The sequence below is a fragment of the Mustela nigripes genome, chromosome 14, assembly GCF_022355385.1.
Source record: "Mustela nigripes isolate SB6536 chromosome 14, MUSNIG.SB6536, whole genome shotgun sequence".
In the NCBI taxonomy this organism is placed as follows: domain Eukaryota; kingdom Metazoa; phylum Chordata; class Mammalia; order Carnivora; family Mustelidae; genus Mustela; species Mustela nigripes.
Genome location: NC_081570.1, coordinates 21183687 through 21198406, shown reverse-complemented (window position 1 = coordinate 21198406; position 14720 = coordinate 21183687). Strand labels below are relative to the sequence as shown.

Here is a 14720-nt window from a genome sequence, read left to right as displayed (position 1 = left end):
AGAGGGTGGCTGCTCTTCCCACTGGGGAAACAAGCCCGCCGGGCAGCAAGGGCTGCAAGCTTTGTCCCTGCCCACCATTTAACGGGAGTGGCAAGTCGCCAGAAATTAATTAGCTATCTCAGTTTTGGCACAGCCTGGGGAAGGAAAGTGGTTAATTATAACAAGGCATGTCATGGAGAAGATTAAAGGCTGGAACATGGAAATAAAGGGCCCTGAGTTGAACATGAGTGGGGGCCCGGGATGGCCACGTCACGCTCAGCAGTAAACAGGGCAGAAGCCTGGGCTGTTCAGCTCAAGGACCACAACATGCATGTGGAATCCAGGGAAGAGAAGCTCTTCTCCATCGCCTTGACTCTGCTTCTGGCTTAAGGGTGGCTGGGCCAGGGAATGGGGCCCCAAGATAGCAGAGTTCCTCAAGTATAGCATGTCAGCCCACGGGTCTCCGGAAATAGGACATGTCCCTCCTACAAACACCTACTGACCTTCTGCCTGAGTGTCAGACCCTAGGCTGGGGCTCCAGCTGTGAGCAAAGTCTATTCCCCGCCCACCCACACACATACACACCTGCTCCTCGGAAGAGAGAGGGAGAGATGAGCAATCGTGTGCTTGAAAAAGTATGTGCGCATCAGGGACACATTGGACACTGTGGCAACACGGTGGGGGCCTGGGGGCATCAGAGAAGGCTTCCCGGAGGAGGGGTTTGCAAAGCAGAGAAGCAAAGGGTTATTCTAGAAAGAAAAGAGGCCCGAGGTTCCGGCACATCTTCCCTCTTGTCTTGCAGTTGGGGGATTTTTATTATAGATCCCAAGTACTCCATAGAAAGAACCTCATTAACAAAGTGTCAACTAGATATTTATGAAATAGTGACGTCTCCTTCGGGTCAGGCACGGAGCTAGGAAATAGGATAGAAGATGAACAGGACACAGATCCCACCCTCCAGGAGCAACCAGTGGAAAAGAGAAATCGAACACTGGAATGAGCAATTACATTACAACTAGAAAACACTGATTCAGGAACATGACCCTGTACTTGTGTGTGGCTCCCCTTGTTCTATGCGAGGCACAGGCAAAGGCACCTGATTTACATTGTTGCATTTCCTCCTCACAACAAATGACCGTGGTAAGTGCTATCACTGCGTTTGGCACCTGAGGCTCAGCGAGGCAGAGAAACTTGCCCAAGGTCACACAGCCTGTAGGCTCTAGTACCAGGACTCATGCCCAAGTCTGTCTGATTCTGTGATGATTAGTTTTATGTGTCAAGCTGGCTGGGTTCCAGTACCCAGTTATTTACTCAAACAGCAATCTCAGTGTTGCTGTGAAGGTATTTTGTGGATGTAGTTAATATCTGCCATCAGTTGGCTTTAAGGAAGTTATCCTTGGTAATGAAGCTCAACCTTAAAGGGCAAAACTGAGGCTTCCCAGGGGGAGAAGAAATTCTGACTATTGACTACAGAATCCGCTGTTGCCCGAGAGTTTCCAGCTGGCCAGCCTTGCCAGCCACCACAACTGCATAAGCCAGTTCCCTGAAATATATCCTCATGGTTCTTTTTTTCTGGTAGGACCGTGTCTGATACAGACCTGAAAGGCCATGATCTAGGCTAACATGAATGCCAGGGAGCCACACACTGTTCTCACCAGAGAAGGGGCGAAGACACCAGCCCCTAGGAAAGTGTTGTAGAGATTGAGAGTTTCCAAACAAGGTCCTCTGTGTGCAGCCTTGTGATATTACCAAAGCACATGCTCATTTTTGCCCTTGTTGGATTTGATGGATCCTTGATCATTTGAGTCCCTACCATCGTCAAGTGAAAATCCCACAATTCCATGTAAAAATACCACACGCAAGTTCGTCATTCTTAGTGACCACAGTATGAGGAATACGGGGATGATATAGTTTGCCTCACCTGTCCCCAGGCCCCAAGGGACACTCCTTAAGGACAACAGACAAAGCCAGCCCTGTGCAGAGCACATCACGTCTATTCTCTCCTCTGACTCACACCCACTGTGGGAAGTGGGTACCTATATACTCCCATTTTGTTCACAGAAGGCAAATGACCCACAGGGCAGACGAGCTTGTCTAGGAGTACAGAGTGGACAGAACCAGGATCCAAAGGCAGGTGTGCCAAAACACCCAGGTATCTCCCCTTTGGGCCTTTGGCCATGCTGGGCCTTCCTTATCACATATCCCTCTGCCTGACACACAAAAGTTTCACCTTTATTTATTAACAATTTATTATTTTAATAATGTTACAACTCAGTCTATCCTGCTCCACGGCCTCTCCTCATCCCGGGTGCTCTAAAAAAGTCATTTTCCACAGTTGGAATCAGAGGGTGTCACGAATCCCACCCTCTTGAGCACTGCTTCACAATCTCCTTGCACACACAGGCTCTGGGAGTCAGGGGAGGCTCGGTTCACGGGCTGACTGCCATTTGCCAACTCTGGCCCTGGGCAAGTGAATTCACTTCTCTGAGCCTCAGTGTCCTCATCTGTCAAATGGAGAGAATCATGCTACCAGCTTCAGAGCTTCGGGAGAATTAAAGGAGAGAATCTCTCCGCACAGAACTGGCCACCCTGTCAGCACTCAAGAAAGGCTGGCAGCACTATTTTTGGTGTAAAGTCCTGTGGAGTCAATACGCCACACTTCGCTGGGATGACAGTGCCTGCACAGGTGACAGGAGTGTCTTCGGGCTACCTGCCCCTCCAGCAGGACAGCCCTCTCTGGTCACAGGCTGGGCTGCTTGGTGTCCCTGCCCTACCTCTCCCAGGGAGGAACGGAAAATCACCAGATGGGGGGCACTTCCTAGCACTTCAGGAGCATGAGTTTTTATAACCAAAGGAAACAGATTATCTCCATCTGTCCTGCAGGGGCATCTGGGCTGGCTGGAGAAGCTGTTTCTCTCCCCTGGCTTCATCCTGTCCCAAGTTCCCGAGTGCTGGGAAACCAGCCAGAAGGTGCCATTATCACCAACAACTTCGTGTTCCGGGCCAGGCCCTGAGCTAGGGCCATACATCCTCTCCCTTCGCCTTCACCGTTCCCTCTGCCTAAAACACTTCCTCTCAGTGGCAGGCCTCTTCTTGGTTGTCTCCTCCTCCCCGACCTCACCCCATACAACCGCAGCCCCACCACTCTCTCTCATGGTCTCCTATAGCCTTGGCCTAACATCTACTCATTTACTGTCTATCTTTCCCCCGCTAGAATGCCGGCTTCATGAGGGCAGGCACGGTATCTTGATCACTGTTACACGCCCAGCCCCCGGAACAACGCCCAATATTAGGAGCTGCTGAATACATGTTTGCCCCTGCGAGGTAGGTTGTTTTCTATCATCCTCTCGTACAGATGAGAAAACAGGCTCGGCAAGGTGAGCCCAAGGGTGGAGGCCAGCAAGAAGCAGAACTGGGTTTGAACCCTGATCTCTTTGCATCTGAAGGATGAGGCTGCCTCGCCAGATACTGGCTCTGCCCCAGGAATCTGGGACTTCTCTGGGCCTGTGAGACGTCAGTGCTGCCACCCCCCATCACTGGGCTGCCCTGTACAGGAACCCACTCCCCATGCTCCTGGGTATGACTATTTCTTTTCTTTTCTTTTTTTTTTTTTTAAGATTTTTTATTTATTTATCAGAGAGAGAGATGGGGAGAGAGCAAGCACAGGCAGACAGAATGGCAGGCAGAGGGAGAAGCAGGCTCCCTGCCGAGCAAGGAGCCCAATGTGGGACTCGATCCCAGGACGCTGGGATCATGACCTGAGCCGAAGGCAGCTGCTCAACCAACTGAGCCACCCAGGTGTCCCGGGTATGACTATTTCTAGCTACCCTTTGGCTCTCTTCTTAGCCCAGGTAATCCCAAGCATGGAAAGAGATGCAAAGAAGGGACAAGGGGTTAGGAAAGGCAAGTTCCAGTCCTGCCTTATCCACGAACTCAAGAGACACTGAACCTCTCCAAGCCTCAGTTCCCTCACTTTTCAATTACAGGGGCTGAATTTGACATACAGGTGGCAAAAGATAGAGCAATGGCTGAGAGCGTGGGCTCTGAGATCAGACGGGACTTGGAGCATGTAACAGAACTTCTCTGTGCCTCAAGTGTCCTCACCTATAAATGGGGATAAGAAACTCACCTCATACGGGTCTGTGAGGATGAAATGGGGTAATACTTCTATCTCTCTAAGCAGACTGCCTGGCACAAAATAAGCGTTTAGTCAAGAGAATCATCATCCATGATTCAAAGCTCTACACCTTGGTGAAAAGGTCACCTTGGCAGGGGAGAAGAATGAGGTCATTTCCACCTCTCCCTGTGCTGTACTCACTGGATGGGGCTTTTTGACCTCACAGGACTTTGAAGTTTGAGTTCTTTCAATGTATCAAGACTCAGAAAGCTCCAGAAGACAAGATTCTTCCCGTATACACCCACCCTGGCCAGAGACAAAGCTGTTGATTTCTGCAGCTGCACTGGGAGCTATAAATCAATAGAACCCAACCCAGACACCCCATCCCACCCCATATCCCCCAGCTGGTAATAGGGCCGCTGCAGCCTGCATGATGGTAAACTGCTAATTTAAGCCAGGCTTTCTGCTCATGCCCACGATTATCCCTCTTCCTGTGCATGTTATGATGTTCTGGGTAGCCAATTGGATTTAGAGGTCCCAGGACTCTGAGGTTAATGAAATCATGCTTTGCCCTTTGCATAGCCTCCAGACAGGCATCATCTGCCAGGAAGGGGAAAAGGGGACTCTGAGATGACAGCATCTCTGAATCTCAGTGCTGGGGAAGGGAGCCTACAATTACGTTTATCTTTTCTCCACCCAAATCTCCAGTGCCCTGCCTCCACCCAGTGGTTTTCCAGGGTCCTCTTGCATGCCTTCAGAGATGGGAAGCTCCCTACATTACACAGCAGCCCACACCCATTTGGACAGCTTTTAAAGATTTATTTATTTATTTTAGGGGCACCTGGGTGGCTCAGTTGGTTAAGCGTCTGCCTTCCACTTGGATCATGATCCCAGAGTCCTGGGATTGACCCCCTCATCGAGCTCCCTGGTTGGCAGGAAGCCTGCTTCTCCCTCTGTTTATGGGTACGCACGCACTCTCTCCCTCTCTCTGACAGATAAATAAAATCTTAAATAAATAAATATTATAAATAGATAAAGAAATATTTATTTATTTATTTGAGCAAGCGAGTGAGAGAGAGAGAGAACATGTGAGAATACAGGTCAGGTGGGGACAGAGAGAGGAAGAGAGAAATTTAAGCAGACTCCCTGCTGAGCACAGAGCCTGATGCAGGGGCTTGATCTCACAACCCTGAGATCATGATCTGAACAGAAACCAAGAGTCAGATGCCCAACAAACTGCACCACCCAGGCACCCCTGGAGAGCTCTGACTATTGGAAATTTCTTTGTATAAATAATAAGAGGCATATACAAAATCTAAGTGTTTGAGAATGTTCGAGATGCATTGTTTAGATCAGCATGAGACTGGAAATAACATAAGTCCCCCCCAATAGAACACATTCATACAATGCAGCCATCAAAAAAATCATGTTTTCAAAGGATGTTTGAGAACGTGACAACACACTCATGATATAATGTCAAGTGAAAAGCAGCTTACAAAGTATAATATATAACATGATCACTATTCCAATACAGTGATCCTGATATCATTAAGACACACACACACACGGGCAAAAAGAGAGAGAGGGAGATGGGAAGGAAATACACCCAAATGACAATGCTTTTCTCTTTGTAGTGAGATTATGGGTAATGTATATCTCTAGTTAAACTTCTCCATATTTTCTGAAATAACTGTGTTACCTTTACAGCAAAAGAAAATTTCTAATATTGAGCTAATAAAACTTCCCTATACAATCTACCCAATAATTCCAGTTCCTCTGGGGCTCAATAAATACTGATTGATGGGGCGCCTGGGTGGCTCAGTCAGTTAAGCATCTGCTTTCAGCTCAGGTCATGATCTCAGTGCCCTGAAATTGAGCCCCATGTGGTGTCAGGCTCCCTGCTCAGCAGGGAGTCTGCTTATCCCTCTTGCTCTGTTCCTCCCACCCCTCCCCTAGCCCCCAACTCATGTTCTCTCAAATCAGTAAATAAAATCTTTTTAAAAATAAAAAATAAAAATAAATGCTAATCAAAAGAATGAGAAGCAAGCCCTTGAAACAGACATGATGGGGACGCCTGGGTGGCTCAGTAGCTAAGTATCTCCCTTTAACTCAGGTCATGATCCCAGGACCCTGGAATTGAGCTCCACATCGGGCTCCTTGCTCAGTGGGGGGCCTGCTTTTTCCCTCTGCCTGCCACTCCCCCTGCTTGTACTCTCACTCTGTCAAACAAATAAAATCTGGAAAGAAAGAAAGAGAGAGAGAGAGGAAGGAAGGGGGAGGGAGGGAGGCGATGATGGAAAACGTTTACTGAGGGACGCCTGGGTGGCTCTGCCTTCAGCTCAGGTCATGATCCTAGGGTCCGAGGATCAAGTCTCACATTGGGCTCCCTGCTCGGTAGGGAGTCTCCTTCTCCTGCTATCCCTACCCCCTGCTTGTGCTCACTCTCTTTCTCTGTCAGATAGATAAATAAAATCTTTAGGGGGGAAAAAAAGAAAGAAAATGTTTACTGAAAACTTGCCAGGGCGCCTGGGTGGCTCAGTGGGTTAAGCCGCTGCCTTCGGCTCGGGTCATGATCTCAGGGTCCTGGGATCGAGGCCCGTATCGGGCTCTCTGCTCAGCAGGGAGCCTGCTTTCCTCTCTCTCTCTCTACCTGCCTCTCTCTCTACTTGTGATCTCTCTCTGTCAAATAAATAAATAAAATCTTTAAAAAAGAAAAGAAAACTTGCCAAATGCCTGCTTCTGTGCTGAAGTCCTTCATTCACATCATGCCTCAAAACCACCCTGTGAAGTTCTCATGCTACTCCCATTTCACAGATGAGAAAACTGAGGCTCGGAGAGGTTGTCTGTGGCTAAGGCTCGCTCTGCCAGGAAACAGCACAGCTGGGCCCGGATCCCAGGTCACTCTGGCTCCGAGGTCCAGGCTGTCACCCACCGTCAGTCACGCAGAGGCCTCAGAGGTTTGTAGGCTGCAGTCGGCCCGCTTCTCCCTTCTTCTAACTGGACGTCACTAGTCCTCGCTCCATGAGCCTTGTGGACAAGTGGTGGAGGGGACATGGAGTGGGTTTGGAGTCGGAAAGACCTGAGTTGGCACCTTTTGGACCGTGACAGGCAGCTGCTCCCTCTGAGCCTTCCTGTCCTCATCTATCCATGAGAGCCCACAGCGCCCTCTGCAGGGCCGTCGTGGGTATGGAGAAGCCTCTGGCCCACAGCGGTGGCTCGAGAGAGGCTTTTTGGTGCCCTTGGGGACTCTGGGTGTCCTCCAGTGTCTCTGTGAGTCACACACACTCCCCAGGAAATGAACCTGAGAATTGAGAAGTGCGGGAGGGGGACAAGGCCAGGAAGTACTGGGGGATGCCAGCTGGGGCTACTGCTTGCTCTCCCTGCTCGGGTTGGGGGAGGGGGGGTTTGAGGGGTCATCTGGCCCAGCCTCCTGCCTTCTGGAAGGTCTAACAGCACTCCATTGTATGTATTTATTTATTTTTAAAAGGACATTGGTTTTTTGTTTGTTATTTGTTTTTAGAAAGGGAGGGGAAGAATGGCAGAGGGAGAGAGAGAGAATCCTATTCAGTCTCCACATCCAGCAAGGAGCCCAGTGCGGGGGCTCCATCTCCCAACCCTAAGATCGTGACCTGAGCCAAAATCAAGAGTTGGACACTTAACTGACTGAGCCCCCAGGTGCCCCAGCACTCCATTTTAGAAAGGGGAAACTGAGGCCAGGGTTTCAGTGACCCCGACAAAGTGGCACAGCTCTCTTCCATCACCCTGAGCCAGGCCTCGGATTTCCCCTCATTGAGGCCCTCCCCTTCTGTCCCACCCCAGGCCCACCCGCACCCCATTCATCCTTTTGAACACAGATTGCTCCAAAGTCCTCTTCCCCATGGTCTGTGGTTCAAAGCTCCCTCACTTCCCAGAACGGTCACCTTACCATGGGACCCAAGAGCCCACCCAGCCTTAGCTCCCATGGCCTGGACCGGCAACTCCTGCCTCAGTACAGCCACAGGCCCCTGACACGACCATGACCATGCTGGCCTGACTCTGGGCTGCTCCTCTGTCCCTGGCCCCTCGCCACCAGAATGGGCACACCAAAGCTCAACGCTCAGCTGGTGCGCCTGACAACCACACCGTGCTGAAGGGGTACCTGCTTGGGGTCCGGTTTTTGTCCCTGCAGCCTTCCCACTTGACAGCCACCCTGGCCGCTGGCATTCACTCAGCTCCGCCCCAAGGTGAAATTCCCGGCCCTCTGCAGCGCTGGGAGATCCTGGGAACCTCTCTTTGCTCATGCTGTTCCCTTTGCCAGGAATGTTCCACCCCTCTCCAAGCAGTCAACTGCTCCTGCCGCTTCACGATGCAGCACAGGCAACACCTCCTCTGGCTGGGTCAGGGGGCCTGGCCTGGACCCCCGTGGCTCCAGGACGCCAGATACCGGGTGGTGTGAGAAGCCAGAGGCTGTGCCTAAGCTCCAGCTGCAGGTCTGGGCCCTGGTTGCTGAGGCCGAACAGGCCTGGCAGGGCTCAGCGAGCTGAGGCCGGACGGGCCTGGCAGGGCTCAGCATCAGCAAATGCATGTTGGATAAGCAGATGTGCAGATAATTCGGGAAGCAGGCAAGGGCCAAAGACAGAAAATGTAAAGAATGAGGCCCCGGGGTGCCGCACTGCCTCCCGGCACAGAAGCAGGGTGCTGGTTCATCATGGCATCTGGCACACCTGAGGGCCTACTAGATACTGGGTGCTGCGGTGCAGACTTTACACACACGAGTTCCTCTAACCCTCCCCCAAATCTACCCTGATCACCCCGATGTGACAGAGGCAGACATGAGGCTCAGGGAGGGCAAGCTGTTCGCCCCAGTGCCCGCCGCTGGGATGCGGTCGAGCTGAGGTTAAGAACTGGCATCTCTCTGTCTCCCCAGGCCTGGGCACCCTGGGTCCGTGGACTCCAACCCAGGTAAGAGAGGGGAGGAAGACAAGAAGCCAAGGGGCTTGGTCTGGGCCTCCAAAGAAAAACGGTGGGGACTCGGAGCTCCCAATCTTGCAAAGTTAACCCCTGAGGACCTGTCCCAGCAACCCCTGGCACCCCAGTCGTAGAGGGAAGGGACAGCCAGAGCTCCTCATTCATCTGCCATAAGCCCAGCCCAGGCCAGGCTGCCCAGCCCAGCCTCCCCTCCCGGGAGGGAGGCGCTCACGATGGGAGGGATAAACATGCTGTTTGACTAATGTCGTCCTGTCTGTCTGAGGCAGGTACTCTGATCCACACTTTATAAATGAAGAAACCAAGGTGCAGGGTGGCAGTCCAGCTCACTAAAAACCTTGGGAGGTAGCAGAGCCCACATCTAATCTGAGGAGAAGTCAGAAGAGAGAGGGGCCAAGGGAGAGACCGAGGGGCAGAGAAGCACAGGGCCTGAAACAGTCAAGAAGAGGCAGGCTGAGGCCAATTACATGCAGGGAGCAGGTAGGGGAGGGAAGGGGGGTCGGAGACACAGCAGGGTACGAGCCTGCTGAAACCGGGACAGGGAGAGGTGCAGGCAGGGAAACAGGGCAGGCTACGGAACAGACAGGAGGCCATGGAGAAAAGCATCGACTCCGTTCTCCTGCCTGGATTCTGGGGCAGGCAAACCAGGAAGTCCTGGGCCATGCAGAAGGAAGACATCCGGGGTCACCTGTCAGAGATGGGGGTCTGCTACGCCCTCCACACTCTGCCCTACCCAGTGGGCCACCAGTGAGAACTCTGAGATGGCGGCCCTGCTCAGGGCACAGACACCCAGAAGGAGGGCTTGTCAGGCATCTGCTCTGAGGACCCACAGTGTCACCGCTGTGGTGAACGCACCACTGGCTGAACTCACACTGTGGGACTAAGTGGTGACGCTCTGCCTGGGGACCATATGTCCCCCAAATCCTGCTCATACTTCACAGAAGCCTTGGGGACCAGAGGCTGTTCGCTAAAAGCACAATTCCCAGAGGCCCCTCTCATGCATCCAGAAGGACGAGTGGGCTTCTCAAGTGGGTCCATGAAGTAGGTAGAGGGCTGGAGTGTGGGGGAAGCAGGAATGAAGGGTGCTTCACGATGGGGAATTCTGAGCTTCTTTTTTCTCAGCCCCTCATCTGTGTTAGGCTTCTCTTCAGAGGCTCTTCCCTCAGCTACTTACTGAGCTACCCACTCCTCATCCTGCAGATCCTCAGAGGTCTTCTCAGAGCTCCCTGACCAAGTGAGACCCCCCCACACACACACACTGTGGGCTCCCCAAGTGCCCACCTACTCTTCCATTTCCCTCAGCACAAATACAAGTTCGTTGGATGACTAGCTGATGATTGTCATTTCTCCCACCATGAGGGCGGAGACCGTGTATTTTTTTCCTCACCACTGCACCGCAGCATCTAGCCCAGTGTATCCATAGAATTTTCTTGAATGAGTTCATTCTTTTCATTCCTTCACAGAGTGCCAATCCCTTTTCTCAGAGGAGGTAAATAGCTTAGTTGCAACCCTTCCAGCCCTCACCGTAGCCTCGGACACGCTGTTGCTCCTCCCACTTTACAAGGGAAGAAATGAGTTTCAGAGAAGTAAAGTCACTAACCAAAACACACAGCAAGTAAGTGGTTTTGAACTCAGGATCGGAACTTAAAGAAGTCTGGCTCCAGAGCCCAATCTCTGCCAACACACACTACCCCGCTTTCCCACCCCAAGGATTTCTCTGGATCTTCCCTTAGAAACCTGCCCCTGCCCCCCAACTGCCCAAGCTCAGGACTGACAAGCAGAATTCATTCTTTCAACCATACATTCGTTCAACCAGTCAAGTGACTCACTTACCAAGCTTGGCAGGGGGCTGTGCCAAGCTCTGCATGGGGTGCCAGGAAAGCAGACAAATCAGGGGCTTCCCTCCATCCTGGGCTGCCCTCCTCCCACTGCTCTTGGGACTTTGCCAGCAGAAGCAGAGCACCAGGCAGCAGCCCTACCCTTAGCCTCACTGTCAGGGGACAAGAGTTAAGTGCCAGCCCCATCATTAGTCCTCCCCCCCAGGACAGCAGCCTAAAATACTTAGGCCAAATAATGTGAAGCTTCACAATCCTTTTGTCTCCATTGTTCTCAGATGACCTGAGACACAAGGAAGCACAGAATTCTGCTCCCTCCTTCCATGCAATTCTTTGACTCTCCCCTACCCTAGGCAGCTCTTGAAAAAGTTATAGACTTGAAGTCCTAAAAACAGGGTTTTAGCTCCAGGTCTGGGGCTAGCTGTGGGACCTCTGGAAAACAAGTAATCCTGCCTCTCCCTGAACTACAGATTCCATAGCTGCAAAATGAGGCGATCATATTGAGGATGCTAATGCTTATCCCACCAGCTTATAGGTGAGGATTAAATCATTCAGACCTAGAGAGACAGTTATCACGTACATGATTGGCTCAGGAAACGTCTTAGCAACATGGGGACCTATGGGGGCTAGCTCTGCTGCTTGCAAGATGCATTTGACAATGGGATTTGGGGAAGGTTGGCTGGAAGCAGCCCTAGAAAACTGAGCCCACAACATTCCCCAAGTGGACTGTCAGAAGTGAGGGGCTTTCCCCAGGTTCAGTGGGAGTGGAGGAGCTCTGCTCATCAGCCCAACAACCAGAGTCCCGGGAGAAGAGCTGGGAACGGGACAGAACACACTGACACAGCTCTCCCCGTTCTTCAGCACCCGGAGCTCCCCAGAGAGGGTATATGTGCAGAACCTGGGACTGGGACTCTTAGCTATTCTCAGGCCCACCTTAGGACAAGTGCCTCTTTCACCCTCCCTTCCTTAAAAAGCACTAGATTCTAAGGGATCTGGAAAATTCCTTCTCATCATAACACAGACACCTTCCATTTACTGGGTCCAGGCACCAGGCCAGCTGCAATTTATATGTTTGTTCCCTGACACTTCACAAAAACCTTATTGAAGAAGGTTCTATTGTTACCCCATTCTATAGATAAACAAACTGAGGCTCAAAAGAGTAAGTTATGCAACCAAGTCACTGGAATTCATACTCAGGTTGGCTCTACTCTAAAGCCTGTACTACCTCCAAAGACAAAGTAGGGAGAATCACCGACAAAACGCACTGCAAAGATTCATCCTGCCCATGCTTGAGGGAGTCTTCCCACCGTAGCTGGTGAGCCACTGAAAACAGAGGAAATCCTGTGCCCTCCACTCATTCTGGGGGAGCAACGGTGCCAATGCTCCCTCAATACCCACATACTCATCCAGGGCTCCAGGGCACAACACTCTCTCCTTCAGAGATCCCAGACTCTGGAGTTCAGACTCCCACCTGAGGAGACTGGGTCTCTATTCTTCAGACAGGGAAACAGACAGATGAGGTGGATGGTGGGACAGGGGCCTGGGGTGCCCACTGTGATGGGCATCAGTGACTGAGCTGACACCACAGTTCATATCTAAGTCCAACCTCAGAGTCCACCGTCTGCCCTCCGCCCTGCTGGGTGGCACCACAGCCCAGAGAGAGGTTTAGGGCTCTGCCCTCAGTCAACCTGCATGGATGACCCATTTCCAAGTGTCAGTAAACACAAGGGCATCTTTGTTGTTATAAGGCTAGGAGTTTCCTTTCGATCCTTTTTGCCCATGTCTGAGCTGGCAGAACTGGGTCAGGAGGCTGCTTCCGGGCAAGCCGATGATGTTTTAGATTGCCTGAGAAAGTCCCGGCACTCTACATCAATATTGGAGAAGAGAATTTCGCTTCCTGAGGTGAAAAGTACAAACCCCACTCCCGTCCAGACAAACCAGTGCTGCCTCCAGCAGAAAGAAAAACCTGTCAGGGAAGAGGAGAGAATGAGACGGGGCATCTGTGAGGGGGTGAGACTTGGCTGAATCACACCCAGGGCTCCAGGCCAGATGGCCACTGAGGACGGAAGCAGGGGAGGGACTGGCTGGCCCACAGCCCTTGCCCACCGTATGCAGGAGCCACGGGCTCCTCCTCGGCCAATGCGCACACAGGTGCACAAACAGAAGGTTCCAAAGCCACTCCGGGTACTCTCCTCCCCCACGGGTTTCAGGGACTTGACAAAAAACAACACGGTCACATAGTCACGGTCTCATACCGAGAGAATCACCAACTGACGGCGTGGGATAAGCACACACCATCATAGGAACCCTAAGAGAATGGTCATCAAATGGGACTTTGTCAATGTGTTCACAGAGTGGTGGGGACCGGCCAGCCCTTCTCCCATCCCCACACCTGCACGGACAGCTGGCTCTCTTTAGGCCCCCTCCCAGGAGGCTTGTAGAGGTCCAAACCCTCAATTCCTGTGTACTGTCCCCAACACAGAATCACCCACTGTGACAGACTGTCGCCAAACTATCCCACATAGCCTCCCGCAAAAGCAAGGGAATGTGAACGAACGATCAAATGTTATTTAGTCACACATACACACACACATAGTCACTCTCTCTCTCTCTCTCAATCTCTCCAGCGTCCTTCTCTCAATGGAAGTGGTCTCCTCGCTGGGCCCCGGGCTCCCCCTGCAGGAAGTGTGGAGGTGCGGGGAGCCCCAGGTCCGAGGTCAGGGGCCCCGGTCCGCGGTCCCCACTCTCACCCCGGGTGGGGACTGGGGGGGTTAGCAGGCCGCAGCAGACTCACCGGACGATGCCGAACATGACCAGCACGTTGCCCAGCAGCCCCACAGCGCACACGGCCGAGTAGAGCGCGGTGATGGCGATGGCCAGGGCGAGGGACGAGGCGCTCCGGGTGGCCGGCGGCCCCGACGCATTGGCGCTGGGGAAGGCGCTGGGGAAGGCGTCCGAAGCGTTGGCGAGGAGCAGGGGCTGCAGCACGGCGTCGGCAGAGGGGGCCGGCTCCATGGCGGCCGGGCAGGGGGTGCCGCGTCCCTCCCCGCCGTGCGCCCTGGGCGCAGAGAACCGAAGCTAGCGACGCGCGAAGGCTAGGGCCGCGCGGCCCCGACGCCACGGACTGCAGTGCCACGGCCGCCCGGTCGGCCCCGAGTCCCCTCCGCGCGCCTGGCCGCCGGCCCCCCCGGCGCCCGGCTGCTCTCTGAGCCCCGAGCGCTCTGAGCCCGAGCCGCTGCGGGATCCTTGGACGCGCCCGCCGCGCGCACCACGTGGCCCGGAGGCGGCCGCCAGTCTGCGCCCGCGACCGGGGGCGGACGCTGCACCACCGGCTTGGAGCTGGGCCGAAGAAGCTTCCCACTCCTCCCTAGGTATGCTCCGTGTGCTCGGGTGCACCCCGACCCCCGCTGGGGGTCACTTCCTCACCCCTTGCCGCTTTGGAGTCTGAAGGACCTGGATGTGAATCCCACGTCTCGCTCCTACTCTAACGAACAGAGTGACCTTGAGCAAGTCAATTAATCTCTCTCAAGCTCATTTTCCTCCACTGTAAAATGCGAATCATCGCACCACCACAACTCAGAAGGTTGTTGTGGAGATTAAGATGACCCAGGTAAAAAAACTCAGCTCGGTGCCAGGCACACAGTAGGTACTCTGTAAATGATTTTCCTGCACCCTATTCATTTGCTCAACAGATATTTTGGGGTGTTAGAGTTGCGTACTATCGGGGATCAGTTCATTAGCTCACAAACCGAGATAGGAAGCCTACCTCCTGGGGTTTATAGCTGAGTGGTAAATCAATCCTGAGATCACACTACAGAAGACAA

General features: G+C 52.9%; 1 protein-coding gene across 1 annotated transcript in view; it reads right to left on the bottom strand.

Moving 5' to 3' along the window:
• Positions 1-14151, bottom strand: part of OPRD1 (opioid receptor delta 1) — a 39872-nt gene extending 25721 nt beyond the window's left edge. The window contains exon 1 of the mRNA XM_059376891.1: positions 13691-14151. Coding sequence (XP_059232874.1) covers positions 13691-13911 — 221 coding nt within the window. The 5' untranslated portion in view covers positions 13912-14151. The remainder of the gene's footprint in view (positions 1-13690) is intronic.
• Between the last annotated feature and the right edge of the window lie 569 nt (positions 14152-14720).